Raw genomic sequence first — 24,477 nt, 5'->3', positions numbered from 1 at the left:
AATATGTATATTTATAGTCTTTCTGTCATAAAGAGTTAGTTATTATCTTGAATCATTAGGTTCACTTTTAGATAACTCGATAGGTATACTAAGAAGAACCCATAAGAAATCCTCTCTTAATATCTTAGTACTGGGAAGGCTTTGAAGGGCACATTAAGATCACTCCCCAGCACCTGTTCTATGATTTTACTACTTACTACCGGCTATGCATAGATGGCGCTAGTGGTAAGGAAAATAAATCTTACTGAAATTTTGATAATTAAGATGTTCTTCAATTTAATTAATTCTATACACAAAGATGGCAAATATTCTAAGGTGTTAATAAGAATAAGTCTATTTCATTTGCATTCGTTATTAATCCGGCTTTGTGATCATACTTTGTGTAGGTAGTCTTATAGAAATCAGAAGTGATAGCATGTGTACGAGTGAATGGCGTGCGAAGGTTATGATCCACCATCACAACAGGGGCTCGAGCGGCGTGAAGTGAGCAGCGGTCGGGCGCCGCGTGAATCAGCTTTGATTGTACTAGTACCCCAGCGGCGGAGCGCCAGTTACCGTCAGTGTCTCTCCGGCCGTCGGACGATCCGCGTCGCATACTCGTTCACGACACGCTTTCTCCACGACAACGTGCTCAAGGCAGGTTGTTCTGACACGCCACTCGGTTGCGAAAGTCTGCGCGATGATATACAAGTGAGAGCCGCTATCGGCCAGGGTAACGCTCATCGCGCACGGTGAGCCAGTTTATTCGTGAGAGACATTCGAAACTCGCCGAGGGACGGGGGGCGCTCCACGCCGTCGGGGCGCACACGCGGATCAACGTTTCCACATACTTAACTGTGAAAAGCAACGGAAACCAATTTTTAATGTGTCAAGTCAGTATAGCTTATTGCTGCTACGTCAGATCGCTGAACGGCTCGAGCAGGAACTACAAGGTTATGCAAATGAGTTCTGAACGCTTCTATACCAGGGGTAATCAAAAGACCATTCACAACTTCAATAAACTTTAACGTTTGGGTATACCGTACGGTATTAAGTGCTAATCTGTCGTTTCTCTATCCTATACTTATCTTTCGGTGCCGCGATCGCTAATTGTTAATTACTGTGGTAGTCGAGTGATAAGAAGTCGTGTGTCAGCTGAGTGCACGAGTGAGCTTCAGAGAGGCAACAACAGCAACCATGGCGTCTCAACAAGAAGAAACACTGCTCTCGCGCTGCGAGATTCCAATCATCGACCTTGCTCATATAGGTGAGCATCAGTAGCACATCACCTTGGTATCATCATATGATATGCGTGATCGAAGATTGACCCTGAGCCGGACGAATAATCATTGTCCTGATTCGTTCAAAGAACAATAACCGACCGCACAGGTTTTTACAATGGCGGCTATCCAACACTATGAGATTTTAAAAATTGTTGAGAGACAATAACACCCATTCGAAATCGGAATATTATATTATTCGGATTTCTATGGTAACAGCGTATACTAATATTAGGGCCGTCTACCTGAGCGCATCCCTATTATGGCCGATCCGGCCCCTGTCCTTGCAGGCTTGCGTGTGCGACAGACAGCCCGACAGCTGCTATGCTTTATTTGTTGTCATTAAACACTGTCTCGGCTTCCATTCCGCCGCTCTCGGCTCTCGGAGTGGGTTCAAAGACCTCGCACCCATTACTAACCGATCATCACAGTTCATCCACCTAACCCTTTAACGAACGTATTCCCTACAGTAATAGATACCTAGTAGGGAATAATCTTTTTTTATGTAGGTATATGTCTTTCGTATCAAAACAAATCTTAATACTAGCTCAGCAATTTAAACTGTGCGTTTGTTGTAAAGTCAGCGCATTTATTGGTATATATAGTAACTACTAGGTATATAGACATGTAAGTACTTACGATAACATTGGAGTAAGTAGAACACCAGTGAGTCACAAAATTATTCACCGTTGTCCTGTCTGAAATCGTTTTATCGCTAACGGCTGTAACAGAACATAGGGCAGTTAATTTTATATGTAGAATGGATTATTTCCTATTTAATTTTGTAAACCTATTTCCCGCTGATTTTAATTGAATTGCAATAGCTGTTCAGGTCGGAACCCATAATATCTGCTCACGCTCAGTGCTCGGATGTTTTTTTATACATCTTGTCCATGTGAAGGTTTATTTATGATTCTTTGTTTTATCTGGGGTCTTTTCAGGAATACATACATATAATCACGTCATCACTTGCGGGGAAGACAAAACTAACAGACTTACAGACTGAAAGGCCAGGTTCAGCTGTATGGCCCAATGGTGGCATCGAGGTTAAAATAGTGATAGATTGCTAGCCCATCGCTTACAAGAATCTCAAATTTATAAGCCTATTCCTTCTCAGGAAAGTTTCCTTCAATAGCAATGACTTGTAAGGGAGCATTTTTGCATTCATAGCCTACACCCAATTACTTATCAATAAAATCATTGTTCACTATCTGGGTATTTCTACTAAACGTTGGATTGTTTTAACTTCAAAGGTTTCCTGCGTGTAAGTTTTCCTTCATTAAGCTTATGGATGGATCGTGTCCAACCGAACGAAACATACTCGTAGTACTTTAGGTACTGCTTTTAATGTGTTTGCCTATGTCACTATAGAAAAAAATTTACGAATACGAATTTTTCAGTGGTTTTGCATGTTTTAGCAATTATATGTACCTACTTACCTAAAATTGTATGATAGATTTAATTATACTTACCTATTTGTCGTCTAGATCTGTGACTAAACACAAAAAGAGGAACTTGTAGTTATGTAGATAAGTAATTAGACAGAAGCGCATGATGCTGACTGACTGAATCACGATAATTACGTGCATGTGTTGTAGAAACCAAATCGGAAATGCTGCCTCGGGGCGATGCAACAAAAAGCCACAATCTTTGCAACGTGAGGGCAACGGCCGATCGGCTCTTTGTGATGTCGCTCCCGATCCCAACATGGCATCGTCATGATGCGTTCTCACATCACACATTCTATTAGTAGAGGTTTTCTTTTCTTTTATGTTTGTGTAAACAATCATCCGCTTTTATTTACAATTCCTTTCCTATGATTTCAACTTAGATGAATCGGATTCGCTAAGTACAACGACAATTGTAATTTTTTTATTTTTTTTAGTAATTATTTTAAAATAGTATCGAACAGTCCGTTATCTGTACTTGAAATATATAAGCAAAAAATTGATATAGGTGGGGCTCTATTTAGACCAACATAAAACAAAAATGTGATTTTTGCCTGTCTGTCTGGTTATTTCATTCCTAATGGCATCACGCGAAAACCTATATTGCTCCGATTTGAATGTAGTTTTTTTTTTCAGATTATTAGGCTAGTTTTTATGATTGGCCTTTATCATAAAAACTGAAAAACAAAAATTACTCCTAACAAACTTTTAATGCTTAGCTAGTTTAAAGATAATTATTTGTTTTGGTGTACAAGAAGGAAATACCTATGGTGTGGGTTGAGTTGACCCCGAATATACTAACAGAAATTTTGCAATCAGTCTAGTCCAACAACTGAAACTACTTGCATGCATGGACTTTACTTATTAAATATCTAACCTTCGCATAAAACAAATAGTTTATTTAGTTGTTTTAGGCTTCGAAGGTCAGGGTGGAGCAGAACTAGATAAGATATTTGACCGAACGGCACCTTATTAAACATTTAACTGTAACGTACTTACCTATCAATGCACTGCATAAAATTATGAATTCACATAAAATTTAGCTTCGGCAAAAAAAATGCTACATCTGAGACTCGTATCATAATACCGAACCGCTGACCTACATTATAAATATACTCATTCATCATCGCTACTATACTATGAACATCATTGATGAAGTCATTCACCGTCTTAATAATACTTAAAACTATACTTAAGCCATTTAAGGATTAAAATCATGTCTCGAAAATTATTTTAACTCAAATTCATTTCAAAGCTGAATTTTGAAACTTGCGTGTGCAAGTTGACCTCCAACCCACGACCCAATGCCGTTTTGATCAACAAAGGATTAAAATACTGTCTTACATAGTAAGTAAAGTATGTATCTTAGTCTGACTGTGACGCAGGCAGACTATGCATTATGTTGAAATTCGGATTTGTGTCAATGGGTCAGTACATCAGTGAGTGTAATGTGACGGATGACAATGTCAACCCACACAAAAAGCGCTTCACAATTTTGGCAACTGGATCTAGTTTTCTACTTTTATTCTATCTTTGGGGTGTTAGTCTAATGAATGACAAACAAAGAGTTTGCAAACTAAATGGGACCGAACGTAAGTCGCTCTGCCACCGACGACAGGTGACGCCTATTATTGAAAATGATTTAGAGATAACAATGACACAAGGTGTAGCCAAATATAGTTTGTATCGACCTCTTGATACAATCGAGTTCTATTTTAGGTAACCCTTAATACAAGGAAACCCATTGTGATAGCGAAACAATCCCCTCAATATTTTTGTTATAATAAACATCGCCCACATTGTTCATGTTCAGTTCAAGTTCAGTTAAATTTCAGCTAACAAGTTTTAATACCTACTACTTATACTTACTACTTATAATTTACAATTTCTTATCGTACCTATCATTTTCATTAGACGGAATATTATGATTATTTAAGGTAAGGTAAGATAGCGAATGTTTTTTTATTATACCTACCAGTGAAGGAAAACTTGCGAAAAAGCGATAAATGCCTACAATGCTAATCCTCTTTAACTTGTTTGAGTGCCTAGTAGGTACAGATACCCTCGAGTCGGATATACAGTATTTATCAACTCTGATTTCAGTTTCGACTTTATTAAAAAAAAGCAATAAACCCTTTTTAAAATACATACATATAAGTTATGCCAAGTAAAAAAACAATCGGCTGTGATTATGATCGTTGTATAGAATGACAAACAAGTTCGGAAAATTTTCCGGGAAAATCGTAAGTTATGAGAACGATTGCGCAGCTGCCGACCACACATTTTTTTAGAATCACGTGTTGCGTCAAGGGACACGACTGTATGTCGTGTATCTAACTCTTGTTTATAATTTTTATTGCTAATCTACGTTTTAATACTAGATTGCAAAGTTAATCAGTTCTTAGGAACAGTCTAGAAAAAAAAAATGGTAATTATCTATAGGTATCAAATTAAATTAAATGGAGAATCAAATGAGTTGATTCTTTAAAGCCAATCAATAAATTGTAGCCCAAACAGGATGATGATCCCCTACTCACAGGATAACGATCGACTGACTGACTTATCCACTTCTGGATTGTGGTCAAAATCAAACCCAGGGTCTTCCCCAGGTAAGACTACTAGAATAAAAAGTATAGCAGATGATGAGCTCATGTGTAAAATTATAACGTATTTGACGATTAAATTTTATATTTGTTCCACCTTATCTATGGAAAGTACGCTGCCTACTGCTCACTACAATTTCATAATGTCAAGCGTTGTCTAATCAGTAGTTATTTTTGGGATAAGATAAAGTTCTCATTGCAATCAATTAGCATTTTTTAAATAATTTACTTCTTTCTACAAGTTCGTTGCCCTAACTGAAAGTTCACTAACTCGTTAACCGTTGACTACCTTCGTTTTGAACTCCCAGTTAGATTCATGCAATACTAAAGGAGAACTAAGTAATTATTTTTCTCGGCTTGAATCAGAGCATGCATTGGTTTTTCATTCTTCATGTTTTAAGTATTTAGGTAATGTCTGTTCATGAGTCATTGTGAGGAAAGTGCAGTTTTATTTTGCAAACTGTGCAGATATTTTCTTGGAATCAGTCGTATCCTTGTGCCTCTATTGTGTGGTCCAAGTGACTGTTTCATATGCAATGCAATCAAGCTTCTCTATGTTAACCATTCTCTATGTTAACCATTTGTCAGCCTATCCTCCGAAAGCAACATAATTATACTTTTAAAGACAATACATAAAAGTAATTTTATCAATTTACCTTTGAGTTCATATTACTTCCACGAGAAAAAAGAACATATGACATACCTACCTACTTTTATATCTTGAATTGATTTACACAGATTGGGTATAAAGTCTTTAAGAATCATAAAAGATGATATGTAGTATGTAGGTATAGCAAATGCTTATATAATTATGAACATAATGATAGGTACTGCAAACGTTAAGGTAAAGATATCCATATGAAGTTATTGGGAACCATCAAAGACAGACTTGGCGGGTAATGGAAACCTCAAACACTATTCCTAAATAGGACATGCCAAAAGAATTCAAGTGCTGAATGCCTTTTGTCACCTCGAAATGGAATGCTACCATTGTTATAGTATTATAGACTGACTGTATAGTGTATAGTCAGGCCGAATTCAAACCTGTGGCTTCAATCGAGCTTTGTTTTGTATAACGTAGTAGGTAGGTACCTAAGTATACACTTTCACATAAAAATCATTAACTACAGGCGATTTCTTGTTTGTACTTAGTGAATAATTTATTATTCAGAATAAAAGATAAAGAAACTTATTAATTTTGTTACTTCCGTTTGTTTTTATACAAATATTTATTTATGTACCCAAAATTATATACAGGAGCATTTAATACAATAATTCTAGTACAAAGGTTATAATTTAAAAAAAACAGAGCTGGGCTCTACTGCAACGTAATTGCCCCCAGAAGACGTAGACGTAGACCTAGCGGAAAACAACGGAGAAGGTGGCGGGATGACATCGACACCTTTCTCAGTGGATGACAAAACTATGCTTTAGATAGAAGCTTATGGAGTAGGACACAAAGAAGGACATACGAAAACAAAGCTAAAGTTTGCCCCTGCCGTGAATGGCAGGCACCTGATTAATTTGTAAAAAAAATTCAATAGGTACATATTTACAAAACTTACCTAATGACATACGTTTTAAAAATTGTTATATTAAGTACAGAATATGAACAGAAGTTATTGACGTACGTAGATATTAAAAAGTATAAAGAAGCTTATCTATCACATGGGCGACTGTACGCGATCTTATGACGCAGGCAGCCATTGTTTCGCCCACCGCGACTTTACCATCTGTGTAACCAAATTTGATAAGATATTTGCAAATAACTAGGTGTTTGTAAAATAAGCACTTGATTGTTACTTGCGATGTTACAAGTTAAATATGAAATATATCTTTGATAGAGTAATATCAAAATTAGGTACACACTACCACAAACTATGAACAAATTTAAACACTAGGTACTCGCGAATGACTGATTGTTAAAAGAGAGAATCAAACTTCACTCTTCACTTACTTTGAAAACGTGTTATATTAGCAAATATCCAACTGCAGTTACACCTTTATAATTATTTTAATGTATATGGCTTACACAAAGGTTGGGCATGACGATACAACGAATAGCGATAGCCATGTATTGGTTCAATTTGAAGTTTAATCAAACGGCACGTGTCATGCAATGAAGGCCTCGTGAACAAACATACATTCCTTCTGATAGAGATACCGTTATAACAAAGCAAATAGCTTGGGAAATCTACCACAATTGCTGTAATTAGGTAGATATTGTGAGTTCACTCATTGAAACAAGTAACAATCCTTAGGCTTTGAGAAGTTTATAGACGCAAAAGAAAAAAGATGTGTACTGAAACAATTTCCCAGTTTAGAAAGAAAGTTAAGAAGGCAAAAGTAATTCTTTCCTCTAACATGGACATGGTACCAATTATTCGCAACAAACATCTCTTGAATTTATCGTTATAGAAAAATTTCACAATGACATTATATCATATAAGAAAAGTAATTAAACGCCCTTTCCGAGTGAAGTGAATGGAGAAACCACCCGATGCCCTGCTGACTGTCGAAATGAAATTAGAAGATGGCCCAATTTCTCAGTATTTAGGTACCTGCTATAGTAAGAATTTCTGTCACCTAGCCTGAATGCACTAAAAGTACGTCAGTTGGTAATTTGTCAACTTTATTACACGTGTTCCACCTTTAATTTATAGTTTCGCAATTTATACGTATTGTATAAAGTGCAATAAAAAAGGAGTTAGGTACATTATTATAAACCGTTTTTAGAAAATTGGTCGTTCTAAATTTAGCAGACCAACTAACAAAAGAGCAGGAACAAAAAATGTATGAAAAAGTGATTGTTAAAGAAATAAATATGGAACAGCGTCAAGTCAAATGCAATCAGTGAACGGCCACTCAAATAGATTTCACTTTCTATCCTTGTCGTCTCACCTTGGTTATTTTTTTACAAACTTTTACAACTAAATATTATGCAGCCACAATTATAAAGCTTTTTTACCTATTCAAAGGTGCGCACGACACGAACTGTTTAAAAAAAATCTACATACATTTTATATTGGATCTACCTATGTATATAAGTCGCCATCGATTGATCCTAATAATAGTCGTCTATTTGCAAACAAAGAGGAACCCGTTATTGAAAGTGTCAAATAGTGTGAAGAGCAGAGCGGCCCCATTTGTATGTAGGTATATGTAAATGAAACAAGGGGGCTTGCACAAAGATTGACTAAGCTTCAATCCAAAGACGACCAAAATTGACAGGTTGCGCACAATGAAGGAACAGTCATATGAACACAGAGAAGAGCGTCCATGATGATTCTATATTTGCCCAGCCCAGGGTAGCCACTAAGAAACTTAGCTGCTGAAGGAATATTACATAATTCATTTGTTTATAAATAAATCTCTTGAAGTGTGATTTATTTTTTAATAAGGTCGGTTCAGTTTAACAGTATGTTTTTCGGGAGTAAGTAGGTAGGCCTATATGTAAGTATACCGCTTTGGCGCTCTTGTCTGAGCAAAAAATATTTTAATTTCTTTGGTCTTATGTACCACCAGCATGACTTAGGTAATTAAAATACAACCATAGATATAACACAGGTTCGCTTTCATTTTTCTTTGGCATAATTTAACCCAAATAAGTTACTGGGAAGCGAAACGTTGTAAGAAAGTTTGCCATAGCGTCTCTGAATATTTTCTTTTGTTGAGTTGCTCTATTATTTTAGATAAAGAAAAATCCTTTTAAATGATCTGTTCTGAATGTTTTATCAGTAAGAACTGATCAATCAAAGTGTAACCTGTCGGATTATACTGACCGATAGTAAAAGTATACAAACTTGTCAACTGATAAGCCGTATTACTTTGAATTTTTTCGCCAGTAGAGATCATATTTTAAATTCCTTTTAATAAAATAAATTTAAATTTTTATTAAATCAGTTATATTGTATTTACAAATCTATACTCTACGAAATTTTAGCGGTTCATTCAATTAATCATACCTTCCAAAAGTTCCATCTCTCAATCTAGTAAATACGCATATGTGTGTTTAGAACGGCTGTGACATACTGCCAAACAGACGGACATGACAAAACTATAAGAATCCGTTTTATCGGTTGTACCTACAGACATACTCGTATTTAAAATCTGCTTTCCGGGACAAGTAGTCAGAAACTACATTCTTCTCTATTATTTTTTCTGGAATAAATAAATATAGAGGGGTTATTAAAAATATCTCCCTTTTGATTTTATTTCTTTATCCAAATTTATCAATATCACTTTAATAGAAAAGTCGTGAATGCTTAAATAAACAAATTCACTTTTGCATTCGTGTGGATCAGGCGGATGTCTTTTCCGATAGCTATTTATTTTAGTACTCACTAAAATAAACGACCTATTTGGCGCACCTACAACTAATTAGTGTTTAAATTTCAAGTTATTATGACGTTAAGTGTTTATTTTGTCAAAGAAATAGACTTTGTCTCATAGTAATCTGTCATAAACTAATCAAAGATAAACCCGGATATTTGTAATACTGAGTTCATAAAATATTTGTATCCATCATGATGAAATGCGTGTGATAAAATGATAATACAGTTTGAGTAGCTGGTACTTATAACTAGTTAAGAGTATTTGCCTACACGTCAATATCCTCACGTTGACGCGTGAATTTATTTGCCTAGATTAATAAAAAGGTAATTAAAGATTGTTATTCCTTTTCGTACAAAAGAGGAAACAGTTAAGTATGAATATGCTCCGCGAGTTTCCATGATTCGTATTAAAAGGAAAATGCACCAATACCACGAGTGCTCCAAATTATTTCTTAAATTATAGAACTAGATTATGCCCACTACTACGTACCAGTAAAAAGATGAATTCCGTGTTTTTTTTGCCGTCCTTTCCATTCCTTTTATGCTTTTTTATTAGTGCTTTCCAACCGACAAGCTCCCAAGGAACAGACATGCCACATATAAGCATCAGCATAGGAAGAAGTAAAATTCTCCAAGCCAATTTACTTACACAGATTCAAATGAATCGCCCTACCTAATGTCTATATAGGACAATAGTTAAGTACCTAACCTACTTCACTCTCAGAGTAGTCTCAGTCTCAGTCGTATTCATCGCAGCGTAAGTAGCAATAGCTAAACAGAAGCAGATATAATCGCACATGAGTTAAATAAAAAGACTGTAACCGCTTATGACCGAAAACAATCGTACTTTTCGTCATTGTACGCCGATAAGAAATCACGTTGGGAAGTGATACTTGCCACGTGTAAAATGTTAACGTTGTGCCGTGAATATATTGTATGAGTACATCCTTTTCTTCCCTACCAGCTTTTGTAATAATACTTTCATTCTTGAGTATATTAACGAATTCAAAGAGTGGAAATGTTAAAAAGGCAGCAATAGACATCAACCCTTTTTTAAGTTCGTTATCCAAAATGTCACTTCATCATTTTTTTTATGCTGAAGCTGAAAATCAGCGTCTTTGTACTCTTTCAGTGCAAAAAGATAGTGAGGTATGACCATTTTGACTTGCTACAGCACACCGGTGTTAGTTTTAAGGATTTGTTATTGTGATATTTGTTTGTTTGTAGCACTGTCGAATAAACATTTTATCTATCTATCACAGCCATTTAATTGGAAGACTTTATAATAATATATTCTCAATTATAGCACTTTCTTTTATCTTTGATTTAGAATTCCTTAACGCAGGTTTCGAACTTAGGTACTTTGTGTCTAGCTGAATCTGTAAACATTTTCAATCTTTACATGTTCTCGGTTGCATCTTCCAAGCAATCCAAAAAGAAATCGCACTATGATTTTGTTTTGTTGGGTTTTCATTTTGTTGCATTACCATAGCAAAATTTAAAATGTGAAAACTATTTTTTTCCGTAGGTACTTTTATTGCAAACCAACAAGGAAGTTACAACATCACCGAATAATTATCCTCGGAAGTGTAGTTTACAAGAGTTATAAACACTAATCTAGCACAGCTCGCATCGTAAACATACCTACACAGTAAATTGTCAATTACTTCAGTAGTAACGTAACGAGGATGAGAAAGGCCAAACCATTTAAATAATTCCACATAATTATTCTCGTTATAGTGAGATTTGTTTGCGATCTTTATGTATTTATACCTTTTTATAACGTTACAGTTGTTATAATGTTACTTCAAAGTTGTTTCAATAATTCTGTCTTAGAGTTCCGTTTAAGCACTTATTCAACTCATAGATAATTATCCTCGGAAGTGTAGTTTATGAAAAGTGAAATTCATAGTGGTAAATTTAAAATTAGTAGGTACCTATCTAAATTGCCAAAGATATTATCAAGCGCAGTTCTACGTAATTTTCTATTTCCATGATCATGGCTGAAATTAGCACAATTTACGTGTTAGCTAATGATAATTTAGTACAAGAATGTCAGTGTTATTTACACACTATACGGACACCAACTTCATGAATGCAATTTATTCGATATTAAATTGTGATTCGCATCAGTGCAGTCCTATAATTTCTTTGCCCGTTTTCCATGCTTTCAGATATCAAGGCAGATCTTCCCTTTAACAGAGTCAATGGAAATACCAAATCAAATGTCAGATTCCTATGCTATCATATGCAGTATTCCAATTATGAAGAGTCAATAAATATCGATAATATAACTTCCATATTACGAAATATAATTTAAGTGTCGACAACAATGATTATTAACTTCAATATGAGCAATGTAGTGTTAATGAGTCATCAACTCATCACACTTCTTTTTGAGTATACCTACTCACACTCAAAGTGCGATGAGTGTGAGTGCTTCACTAAATATTTTATGTCGGTTATGTGCGGAGATCAGATATTCGGATGCATATTTACCTAAAGATGGGGGATTGGGTTAGTATGGAACGTACTTCTGAACCTCAAAAATTCTGGGATTCGGCATTGATACACTTAATGTTCTAATTATGTTCAGAAAGTTTTTGTACTGACTAAAAAATCACGCGGTATAATTCTGGAATCCCGGTAGGCAGGTAATTTTTTAATAAATATGATCATCCGTCACTTATGTTTATAAAGGTGTTTATCATACCTAATATACGATAAGTTTCAATTTCTTGTTTAATAAAATTTCCGGGATTCAAAATAATTCGAATCTCGAAAGCAAGAAGCCGCCTCCATACTTTCTTAGCCAAAATATTAGTTTAGGTAAATATGCATCCGATTATCCGATCTCTAGTTATGTGAATAGCCTGTCGTTAGCAAATGATATGTGTATGTATCAAGTCTCGTTAATTTCTAAGCTAAATTTCATTTTTGATATTTTGAAACCAAGGACAGTAATAACACATTCCATTAGAAGCTTCTTAATAATAAATATTAGTTTTCCTTGTAGGTAGCCTAATAGAATCGATTTTCCTCGTCTTCGTAATCCTTTCGTCGTACCGATGATTTCCTCTCTATAAATTTGCGGTCTTCTCAGGAAAATAAACCAGGATAATGAGTCAAAGACTTCTTTAGTCGTTTCGTTACACTCTTTAGAATATAGTCGTAGTCATGTCAACAACTGATAATAAATAGACAGGGAAAGACGAAAAATAATAAGTATCTCTGTTTAAGGTATAACTTGATATAGTAAGACTGTTTGTTATCAGTTGTTGGAGCCTGGTCTAGAAACTTTCACTGACTACGAAGTTACATAAGTGTCTATTTCCTTCCGACAAATAGAGTGAAACTTAAATCATATTATTTGTACACTTTTAAGCTGATATTTCCTATCAATTCCAGACGAGGAGAAAAATCATTTTTTAGTTTCGATATCGGTTCAAAATATTAGTAACCAATTCATTAAGTTTGTATGAAATACTAAAGTGTTTCATTATGGGATTTAAATATTTGGCAATAAAAGACATCAACGCGCCCCTTTTCGCTCCTATTGTGTTTAATACGGTTAGCAAATAAAAACGATATATTATAAAACGGAGTCAATACAAATAAATATTTCTTAAATTTAGTTTGCACAATTCTAATATAGGCACCGTTCTCTATTTCTGAAGTCTGATAGGTCGTTAATCCTTAGATTGGATTGTTTACTGCGTATTGATAACAGGGAGGGGAGGCTTATATTACAAAGTACAATAGCTAGCAAAACAAATCAAGCAAGCGTAGATGATAACGCCTATTGTTCGTCAACCACGCGCGAGCGCACAACACGAACCTTTGTGCAATTGTTTTTGATAGCATACAAGCGTTAAACGTTTCTGTCCCTATCTCTCCTTTTCTGACATAATTTACATTTATTTATATTTTATGTAAAAATAAATATCAATGACGGACCTAAAAGCTAAAGCTTTTTCCAACTTCGAGTGCAAAATTTACACATTTCTTTCATTTATGGACTTTGTGTTTTGTATAACCATTAACCACGAAGTCTATAGGCAGCATGTAAATGACCTCTGGTCTGATTTGAAAAAGAAATTGTAGTAACCCTAGACTACAACTATCGTAGTAACAACATTTAAAGCGTATTAATAATCCCTTACAGGCAGAGCTAATGGTAACAAGACTCGAAAGCCAAGGTTAGCTGAATGGCTGAACTTAGTGCAAAGTAAAGGTTTTAAAACAAAACCAGCTGAGAAAGTATAAACTGACGTTTCAGAAATCTTGACCCTTACAAAATCAAGTTATGTAACAAACTTCATTGTCACGTGTCGTGTTTGTTGTAAGACAATAACATTGTTACAACACACGAGACCTATCAGCAATTTATTTATTCATGTTTTTACTGGCTCTATTGCTAATGGTGCAATAGTTGCATCAAAATTGGTAGGTATATTGTTACGGCAAGAAACACAAAGAGATATAAAAATTATTCCTATTCCGTATAATTCTAGGCTGTAGGGTATGTATTTACTAAGTATTATAATTATGACCGTTGGAGTTTCTTTGTGTTAATGATATGATATCACAACGCACGTAGGTATGACCTCATCAAGGAACTGTGTAAATTACTGGAAAAGTTTGGATATAATAAAAAGTTGTATCTTTATACTCTTATAATAAACCTAATCGTTAAGTATTACGGATAAACTAATTTTAAATAATAGGGTTGACTGTAGTTTTAGATCGAGCACAAGTTTAACCTGATCTGCGTAACTACTATTAGTGTATTTACGTTTACATAGTTCAAGGTATCTCAATAAAAAAATAAATATTAATGTATCTTTTAGGTATAAGTTCGGCATCAGCGATCGATAAGTACGATTTAGTTTTATTTTTTTGTTTATTTTATGTTTAAAAAATATAATAATTACGGAAATTACACTGCATGTTTGTTTTCATCTCTTAGCACCTTTACATGCACATGACAAGGATACTGTAATGATATATTTTGTAGGAAAACCAGTGTAGAATTACTCGGAACTTGATATTCTTGAGATATCACACGAACAAGACTGGTAACGCGAGAAGTGACGAAAACGTGTGTGGGCCTGCAAGCTACTATTATATTATAATTAGAATAAAATTAATTGATCGTACTCGATTGTTTATAAAGAAAGAAGTTAACAAGTGTAAGGATATATTATTCTATGCTAATATAAAAACGACAAAAGATTTGCTCGTTGTAATTGGCTTGACATTCAATCTATAGAAATAAATGAAAACGTCTTACGAAAGCTAAATTTCTAAGTAACTGTTAGGTATTTTCTTTTTCCACGGGGAAGCCGAACACGGGTCATGAAGTTTTTATCAAAATGTATGAGCAAGTAATGATAATACTTTATTTAACATTTCCCGAATCACTCCCGTCAAGCAGTCAGTTAGTCACCTACATTTTTGACCTAATACCAAAATTAAACAACCGTTCTTGCCCCCACTAACTATTAGCGGATGGTACACATGTTCCGGTAGTATCCAATAGCGCTTATAGCCAACCTAGTTTCATGGTGACATATGTAGATATTATAGTATAGTAAACCTATGTTCATTATCATACTCCTCGCATTAGTTTGCACCTTAATACCTCTGGAGAAAAGCACACCTATGGCCTATTATTTAGAACGACTGTGTATATAAAAAAAAAAAGATTTATTTTTAAAGGTTCTTCGATATTCGTACCGAAAACGCACCAAATGCGGTTACTGGGTTAATAGGCGAGAACCAAACCAAGATCATGCTAGTCTTCCGTGTTTTTGTTACCTATGTAGGCTGTACGTCATCAAAAGTTGACGTGGCTTCACCGCTCAGACTAAATCATCTACTTACTGGAAGCGGAAAATCGTTTCTGTCACAGCCAGTGTCATTGCTGAATAATAACGACGATGCTTGTTTATTAAATTCTTCTCTGATAATAAGAGAATAGTGATGTTACTCGTATATGCAACAATTTTAATTAATAACAAAAGCATACAAACATTTTAAATCGTCCATAAATCGTTTTAAATCATAGCCCGTCTACTACTGGTACTAAAGTCCCTTTTGAAACAAACTTTCAGATTTTATATCTACGTTTTAAAAAGTCTTGATTTCTAGGTTTGTAGATTATTATACAAATCTCCACGTCACGTCACAACTGATTTTGCATGCGATTATTCGGTAACGGTCGCAAATCCAATTTATTCAGTGTGATAAGGGCTGTGACGTCACTGATGATAAATGAGCTATTCTTGTACGCCACGTCTATGATATTTATGATACAATACAACAAGTCACCACTTTTATACTTCTTCTTAGTTTAATTTGTAAAAAGTAAATTTAATACAAAAAGTACTAAAAATAATACTATTTATCATTCACAATATAACTGGGTTTAAAGAAAAACGAAAAAGAGAGAATATTTAAAGAAAGATCACTATGCGACCTTTTGCGAAACTAACGGTAGCCTTACTGTACTTTACCACTCTCAATATTTTCATTGTCAATAGTAGGTACAATCAACAGAACTGGGTTAGCTACCCATGAATAATATATGAAATAGGTAGAAATAAAGGTCAAAATCGATTAGCAACACAATATCATACCTTTTGGAATCATTTATCTCATATAACTTCGGCACGGATCTTGATGTCCACAAGCTGAGTTAAGAATGTCAAAATGTACAACTGACCTATATCTGTCATAACATTACTCAAAACAGCCTTCTAGATAAAGTACAAGGTAATTTAAGCGACCGCATTCATTCTTTATCATCAAATCCTTAGACCAGTGTACTATAGATACATGAATAATTGTGACAATACTCGAGAGAAAATTTTATTGAAATCAGGTCAGGGTCCTTAACAGTCTGAACATATTTAATTCATGTTGTATGCATATGGGTACAAGGCGAGGTAAACGAGCATTTAGCATACGGTATTTCAGATTCAGACAATACAATATCTACTGGTGAAATATTTATGAAATAGTCTCCCAAGCTACGGCTGAGTTTGTTCAAAAAATATTTGAACGCTACGTACGGAGCGTTCAAATATTTTTTATTTCATATATTTATTAAAATAAATACCACTATCGCTGACAGTTAAATATTTAGTATGCTATGATGATACACAACCTTACCGGATGTTTGATTATATTTCAAAAGCTCTTGCTCAACTTATCACACACGAGCTATAAATTAAGCTAAAATCTTCGTATTTCCGAACATCCATCTATACAAGTTCTTAATTAAATTGCCTCAAATAAAAAATATTTGTTAATCTGCCAGCTAAAGCTTAAAGCTGCCAGTAGACTGAGTATGCCCGTGGCTTTCATTTGGCATACGCACTGAAAGATTATTTTTGTAAGTATGTATAGTTTGTGTTATATTTCCCTTTTAACACCCTCTCTCTGTTTTGCAGGTACAGATGTGTGTCCCATGAAATCAGTGGTGCGGCGCATCGGACAGCAGTTGTTCGCGGCTCTGAGCACGAAGGGCCTCGCCATGCTAGTTAACCACGGCATCGCTGATGGGAAGGTAATATAACCTTAAATTGCTGCCTTTACATACACATACCGGTATAGGAAGTGTGAGGCAGAAATAGTGACAGGTCGCTAGCCCAATCGTGTACTTATGCATATGCAAAGATGACGTCAAATAAAACAAATAAAATCAAATGATGATTGTTTGTGACAGCCGTGACAGGCAAGATAAATGCGATAGTAGATACCTAAATCTCAACGTATATAAAGTACTAGCGACCCGCCCCGGCTTCGCACGGATGCACAGCCGATACTAAATATACATATCTCTATTAGAACTAACTAAAGGACCGCCCGCAAAGCGGCTAAGTCTTGCTCACTTCGCAACGGGCCGTGCAACAGAAATCGTAATATTTTAATTTCACCACAACTTCAAAACCAAACGTCCAATTTTAATCATTCAAAGACCAAATATTATCTACATAAACTGTTGTTATTGAAATTATTTATTTTGATAAGGATTAATAGCATGAGTAAAAAAAAACGTTTAAATGTAGACCAAAAAAAATTCAAGATTTTTAAATAAAAATGTGGTTGTTGTGCCTCACTCGACATAGATAGGTATAGTGTGTCGCGGACTTTTTTGTAGATATTTATAAGATCTACAATTAATTAAAACATTTTATGGTTCTATCTTTTGTAGTTTAGGCAGCGTACGCAAAATAAGTAACTTTTTGGTTGATTTTTTCAGTTTGTGTCCGAAAAATCCAAATATATTACCCTATTTTTTCCAAAATAAAATATAGTCTATGTTACTCGTGGATAATGTAGCTTTCGAATGGTGAAAGAATTTTTAAAATCGGTCCAGTAGTTTTTGAGCCTATTCATTACAACCAAACAAACAAAGTTTTCCTCTTTATAATATTAGTGTAGAAGTGTAGATATAAGAATGAAGAAGTATAGTAATATATAAGAATGAATAGGTACTTATGTTACTAAAAGTAGCTGTTACAAAATTTAAGACAAGCAATTTAGCTTACCTAACCTAACCTACAAAAGCTAAATTGCTTGTCTTAAATTTTGGCATTTTTCACCAAAGATTTTTGCCCAGTGCTTATCAAGTAAATAGTAATGTATATTTCCAATAAGAAAAGCTTTAAGTATATATAATGTTGGTCTAGTGTGTGTTGGTGCCAAATTCATCGAAAGAAATCTAATATTATGAATTATCAAATATTAATGTTGAATTATTATTATTGAATCATATTAGTATGAATTTATTTGGGAACGCATTTATTAGATAACTTAAAGATTACAATTGATGATGGATTTATATTTCAGTTGAAGGCAGTGTATGCCGACTTGGACAACTTCTGCGCTTTGCCAGAGGGTTGTCAAGCGCAGTACCTCAAAAACCCAGACAGTAATCATGGTTATTTACGCCCTGGTATGGAGCAGTTTGATACCACTATGAAGGTTAGTATTGTTTCCTTCTGTTCTTATTGTGCGATAGACTCCCATGAAAGTGTCTAATGATGTCTGAGTGATAATGAATGAGACTCTTTTTTTCACATGCGTAAGGTGAAATCGCGGGAAACAAAAAATACCACTCTCACCATCTACTCTAAATATGAACAAAAAATAACAACAACAGCACAAATTCGATATCCGTCAATATCGATATCAAGTTAAAATAACATCAATGTGACCCATAAGGAAACTTTCACGATAGTTGTAATTGTAATTTTATCCATTTTTTTTATATTTTTCAGGAGTTACGTCATTGCTACAACATCACCACGCTGTCTCCCGCAGCCATGCCGGCACAGGAGGAGGTTCCAGAGTTCCCTCAACACGCGTTCCCGCTGGCTCACGACCTTACCAATTTGTCGAGGGTGCTGCTTCAAGCCCTTGCCTATGCCTTAGGTTGGTTTCAATGTTATTATTTGTTTCCTTGCTTTTGCTATATTTTGCTTTTACGTCGATATTTAATGTATACGAGGTCACGAGCAAGAGATAAGTCATTTTCCGCCGCCCGCAATTTTAAAAAACCGGAAAAGAGGAGTGAAATTTTGTAGTATGTATATAAGGAAACGGTAATCTCTTAAGATATCTATATTTTATAAAATTCGAAGATCTTGGTACCTACCAAAATCTTACAAGGACTCTACAAAGTACCTAAGAACGTTAATTAAAAAAGCCATGGCCACTCTTTAATATGCTATAAATCTAAACATGCATGATATCCAAACTGTTAGGAAAAATTTGAAACTACTGAATAAACAAAATATTTTCCATTGAATAATAAAGTAAACACCTGCGTAACTGTTGAATGAACATATAAGCTTTAATTACACATACCAATTAAGTAATTAAGGCGTGATCATATAGTATAACAAGTTGCATCACTGCGACACTTTGCACCGGTAGGTCGTGCATGCAATTATTATTTAATCGTGACATAATTTGCAGTTACTAGGCATGTTACGTCATTTCTAGTATGATACGATCGTAATATAAATTTTAAATATAAGTTTTTCTATTTCCGTTTAATGGAGTTACGTTAGATTCACGATCACATTGAGAACGTTCTACTGAAAGCTTACCTCTCAGTCTACAATTTTCTAAACAATTGAACTTGCAAGAAAATAAATGTATGTTAGTGTACTTCTGTTTTTTAACGAGACTTATTTCCCCTTTCGATCTTAATTAATGGTCCAAAAATAAATCTTAATCTTAGTCTTAAAAAACAAATTACTAAGCACATTTTTTACTGTAAGGAAACAAACAATCAAAAATCGTCGACGCTCGATGGTATATCTTCTATACCCAAACGAATTATTTTAATTTCAGGTCTTCCGCCGTCAGTCATGCTCGCTTGCCATTCTGGGATGCTCGAGGGCGACGGGCGTAACCCCTCCGCCATGCGGATCCTGTACTATCCTCCAGTGCCTCCTGAAGACGAGGGTCCCTGCTGCCAGAGCGACATAGTGCACTACACGCGCTGTGGAGCTCACGCCGATTCCGACACCTTCACGCTTCTGGCGCAGGACTCTGAAGGAGGACTGGAGGTGAGTACCTTAACCTTGAAGCAAAGAGGGATTCTTTGAAGACAAGAAAGTACTTTGAAACTGACCAAGGAGACAATATGGTGGATGCATGCAGGGATTTACACTTCATATTTAGAACTCCGAAGGTAAGCTGCGTTTTTTATAATCTTCTCCTTTCGAACCCTATATAATACTAATATGGCTTTCGTACTAAAGGACCCGGTGGTGAGTCAAAATTTATTTAGTAGGTGAATAAAGTCCAAGTGTAGAGCACTTGTATTTAAAGTGGGAAGAGGGCTGAAAGACTACAATATTATTTGTCATATTTATTTTACATACACACATACATACATATGTTCACGTCTATATCCCTTGCGGGGTAGACAGAACCAACAGTCTTGAAAGGACTGAATGGCCACGTTCAGCTATTTGGCTTAATGATAGAATTGAGATTCAAATAGTGACAGGTTGCTAGCCCATCGCCTAAAAAAGAATCCCAAGTTTGTAAGCCTATCCCTTAGTCGCCTTTTACGACATCCATGGGAAGAGATGGAGTGGTCCTATTCTTTTTTGTATTGGTGCCGGGAACCACACGGCACAATTCTAATTCCTATTAATCAGCGCTATTAATTTAAATGGCCTTAACACTGGCCCAAAGGCACACTGGGCCTGTATAGACGGGTTGGGCAAACGCCAATGCCTATTTTTTTGGTTCTATGTGTGCCCGGCTAAAGCGAAGTCATTCCCAACTTTATACCCTTGCTAACTCTTCCATTCGGCATCCGGCTTAGCAAGAAATATTTTAATTTTCCAGGTCAAGTTAAATGGTAGTGAGAAGTGGCAGGCAGTGGGCCACTTGCCGGGCGCTATCCTCGTGCAGACCGGCCAGCTACTAGCTGCTTGGACGACTAACATGCTGCCGGCACTTGTAAGTACTGACTTCTTCGTCGTGCTTATGACTTTCATGTGAGCTGCCTTGACGAGGTCTAAAAATCATCTGCCTTCATGATATTGTACCTACTTGACGCATTGAAATCGGTACATTGAATCCAATGCCTTAATATAAAGTGCGATAAGTGATCGACTCCGTCGTATTAACTGACTTTGCGAAATGAGGTGACCCTACGTTCTATATTTTAGCTAAGACGCTGCTACGCCGCGTCAAAAAGTCCATGGATATCTTGTTTGCTTCTAAACCCAACACGCTTCTTCTACTAGTAGAATTACTTCCGAAAAAAATTAGGTTTCATCTGCGACAATGTTAATGGGCAAAAATGTAATGATACATTTTGAGAAGCACACGCACTTCTTGTCACACCCAATATGAAATTCGCCAATTCCTAATATGATCTCAATCAATTTCAGATGCACCGCGTGGTAGTGCCATCAGGTACTTACGCGCGAGCCCGCGGCCGTCACTGCGTGGTGTTCTTCTGCCACCCGGACAAAGACGCGAAGCTGCCAGTGCTGCCGCCGCGTGCCGCCCCCCTCCCCGCGCCTCCCACCTTCACCCCGCACGTGCACCTCACCCTGCACCACCGCCTGCTCAACGCCGCCCACCACATACAGAAGCGCTTCAGGGAAACCTACGCGTGACTAGGACGGAAAGAGAAACTCGAACCCGTCAAAATGCCGCTGTCACGACGAAACACGGCACCTTGATTGCTACTGAAAACAGGGATATGATCCGTGTGGTAATTGCACCAGCAATTTTCTCATAGAAAAGTAGCACCGTAGAGTTTACCGTTATCGATTCAAAAACAAATGAATTTCTATTTTGGATAAAATTAAAGGCAAATCTGTAGATAAATTCCCAGCATGCGACATGGAAATAAAGCAGTTATAGGTAGTTAGTATTTTTCTATTTGCTTTTTTTTATTGTCTGCACTCTGCACGAAAGCGACCACCGCCGAAGTAGTCACTGATTGTGTAGAAATTCGACTTGCACTTCGGACGGATAGGAAATTGTAGCAATCACCGCATGATACCTAGTTTAAGGATATGAAGCAGCTTTCTGAATTTAATTTTGCTTTCGGTATTTTTTATTTCGATGCACAAAGCTTTTGCGATAAAATTTTATATTTAACTACCTAGTATTTGTTTTATTTTTAACAAATATGGCTAATGACAAAAGGCGACTGATCGCTATAAGTGGTTGGTTTTAGAAAATTCTTATACATATTGAATGAGATAGACGTGGTCAAACTTCACCCCTTTTTGTGAAGGTTCGATTTTAAAAGTTCAGTATTGATTTCTAGAATGATTTTGATTGTACCGCGACATTTGAGATTGTAAATCATTATAAGCAGGATTTTTTAAATGTTGTACTTAATGTATGTGTACCTACTTATTGTAAATCTTGGTACTTAATATTTTTTATCAATCGATAGTATTAGCAAATACTTATCTGTTGGAAACGAATACATCACAATATATGAATTTAAATAGACACATATTTCTGAGCTTTGCAAACACCAAACGTTAACACTAAAAATACATTTATTACAGAATAACCACATATTTTACTCGTATTTCTTAAATTTTATATTTTATAACAAAAGATAACTTTTAGGCCTTACAAAAAATATTCTTGCCTGATGAAGTCAGTGTTATGTAAGTATTAAAAAGACTTAATTGACGTTATCATTCCGCGTTTTAATGTTAGAAAAATTTATCATTTATTCGAATTATACTCTTTTCTTCTTCATTTATACTTATACATATATGCCCTTTGTCTTTTAGTTTGAGTTTACAAGCATTTATAATAACATTTTTTTTATATTTCTGTGTGTTTGTGCATTTTCTTTTGTCATTAACATCCCCCGGTGTTCATAGTTTATAAAATACTTAAGTAACTCTAAGCTCTTCTAATTAGATCATTATAAATCCTTATTTATGTTTTTAACTTCGTATTTTGCATTTTTGTTTTCGTATTTTTATTAATGTATTTGTGGTAGAACATTTAAGTGAATGCAATTAGCGGCGTGAGGTATTTTTATTTGTTTAATCTATGCGTTTAAAGAACAGTTTTCGTACTTAAATTATATCGTAGTGCAATTTTTTTTTACATAGCAAATACAGTTTTTGATGAAATTACTCTTATGAAGTTCTTACGTGAATGAAAAGGCTCTTTTCTATGATCTCCTTATTCTTTAAAAGCATAGATTACTCTCGTTCTTATATATTCATCTTGTATTCTTGTTATTGCATTTTCTTCAGCTTTTGAAATACATTCTATAATTATGTAGAAACTATATATTGTTCTGTCCTTTTCACGACTACTTATTTTAAGTATTAAGTAATTCGTGTGATGGCGTCGATAGCTCAATTTAGTACCCGTACTTAGTATACGATTATTTTGTGTTCGAACATCGAAATTATTGCTTGATTAGTTTTAATTAATAAGGTTAAACAACAGTGTTTTTAAGAGTAGGTACTTAAATTTTCCAGTATGATATTGACTTAATTAGAATTACAGGAAACGTGACAAATTATATAAACAAGAATGAGTAACATTTTTATAACCAGATAATGTTTTAATTGGCCATTCAAATGAAAACAACCAATGTAGTACCTATATCTGAGAAGATCGCATAGGTACAATATATATAATTGAACTGAAATTAAAAAATAATTTTGACATGTTTGTTTTGTTGAAGCCAAGTTATAATTTCTATCGTTCCTGTATTATTTAAATAAATACATATATTTAAATCTAAAAATGTTCTTTTAATTTTCATTTTCACTCTCGACGAGAAGAGAATTTTCGCAGAGGTTCACATCATTTTACAATTCGGTTTATTCGGTCGGTATTCATTCATTCATATAGTCACGCCTATATCCCATGGGGTGTAGAGTGAGCCAACAGTCTTGAAGAGACTGAAAGGCCACGTTCAGCTGTTTGGCTTTATGATAGTCTTGAGATTCAAATAGTGACAGGTTGCTAGCCCATCGCCTAAAATAAGAATCCCAAGTTTATAAGCCTATTCCTTTGTCACCTCCTACGACATCCATGCGAAATGAGATGGAGTGGTCCTATTCTTTTTTTATACTAGACATTAGTATATTGAGAGGATGAATGAAAGCAATGTAACTAAGCGAATACAAGTGCAAGGCGAGTATAAATGGGAAAGCTGAAAACAAAATCCCAAATTGAACGTGACTTGATTTCATGGTGGGACGCTCTGGTGAAAATCGGTCTCTAGTTCTATATACGTTTGGAATGAGAACATTGATAATTGTGTAGATATAAATCATTTTGCTTC

The 24,477-nt window shown here is 35.2% G+C and overlaps 1 protein-coding gene across 1 annotated transcript; it reads left to right on the top strand.

The window, feature by feature from the left end:
- The first annotated feature begins 525 nt into the window (after positions 1 to 525).
- On the top strand, positions 526 to 23,934 carry LOC106129419 (uncharacterized). The gene is made up of 7 exons (XM_013327975.2): positions 526 to 1,246; positions 17,102 to 17,217; positions 18,504 to 18,638; positions 18,935 to 19,088; positions 20,016 to 20,233; positions 21,027 to 21,140; positions 21,578 to 23,934. Exons 1-7 carry the CDS (start codon positions 1,177 to 1,179, stop codon positions 21,806 to 21,808), a joined length of 1,038 nt encoding a protein of 345 aa, XP_013183429.2. The 5' UTR covers positions 526 to 1,176; the 3' UTR covers positions 21,809 to 23,934.
- The last annotated feature ends 543 nt before the right edge of the window (positions 23,935 to 24,477 follow it).

The sequence above is a fragment of the Amyelois transitella genome, chromosome 4 (genome assembly GCF_032362555.1).
Source record: "Amyelois transitella isolate CPQ chromosome 4, ilAmyTran1.1, whole genome shotgun sequence".
NCBI classification, from domain to species: Eukaryota; Metazoa; Arthropoda; class Insecta; order Lepidoptera; family Pyralidae; genus Amyelois; species Amyelois transitella.
This window is presented reverse-complemented; position numbering and strand designations above follow the sequence as displayed.

What these genes read in the sequence shown, in the direction of transcription:
- LOC106129419 (XM_013327975.2), top strand. Translation starts at nt 1,177, where the DNA reads ATGGCGTCTCAACAAGAAGAAACACTGCTCTCGCGCTGCGAGATTCCA. An exon ending in ACTCTGAAGGAGGACTGGAG is followed by an intron (nt 20,234 to 21,026) that starts GTGAGTACCTTA and finishes TTAATTTTCCAG; the next exon opens with GTCAAGTTAAATGGTAGTGA. An exon ending in CTAACATGCTGCCGGCACTT is followed by an intron (nt 21,141 to 21,577) that starts GTAAGTACTGAC and finishes AATCAATTTCAG; the next exon opens with ATGCACCGCGTGGTAGTGCC.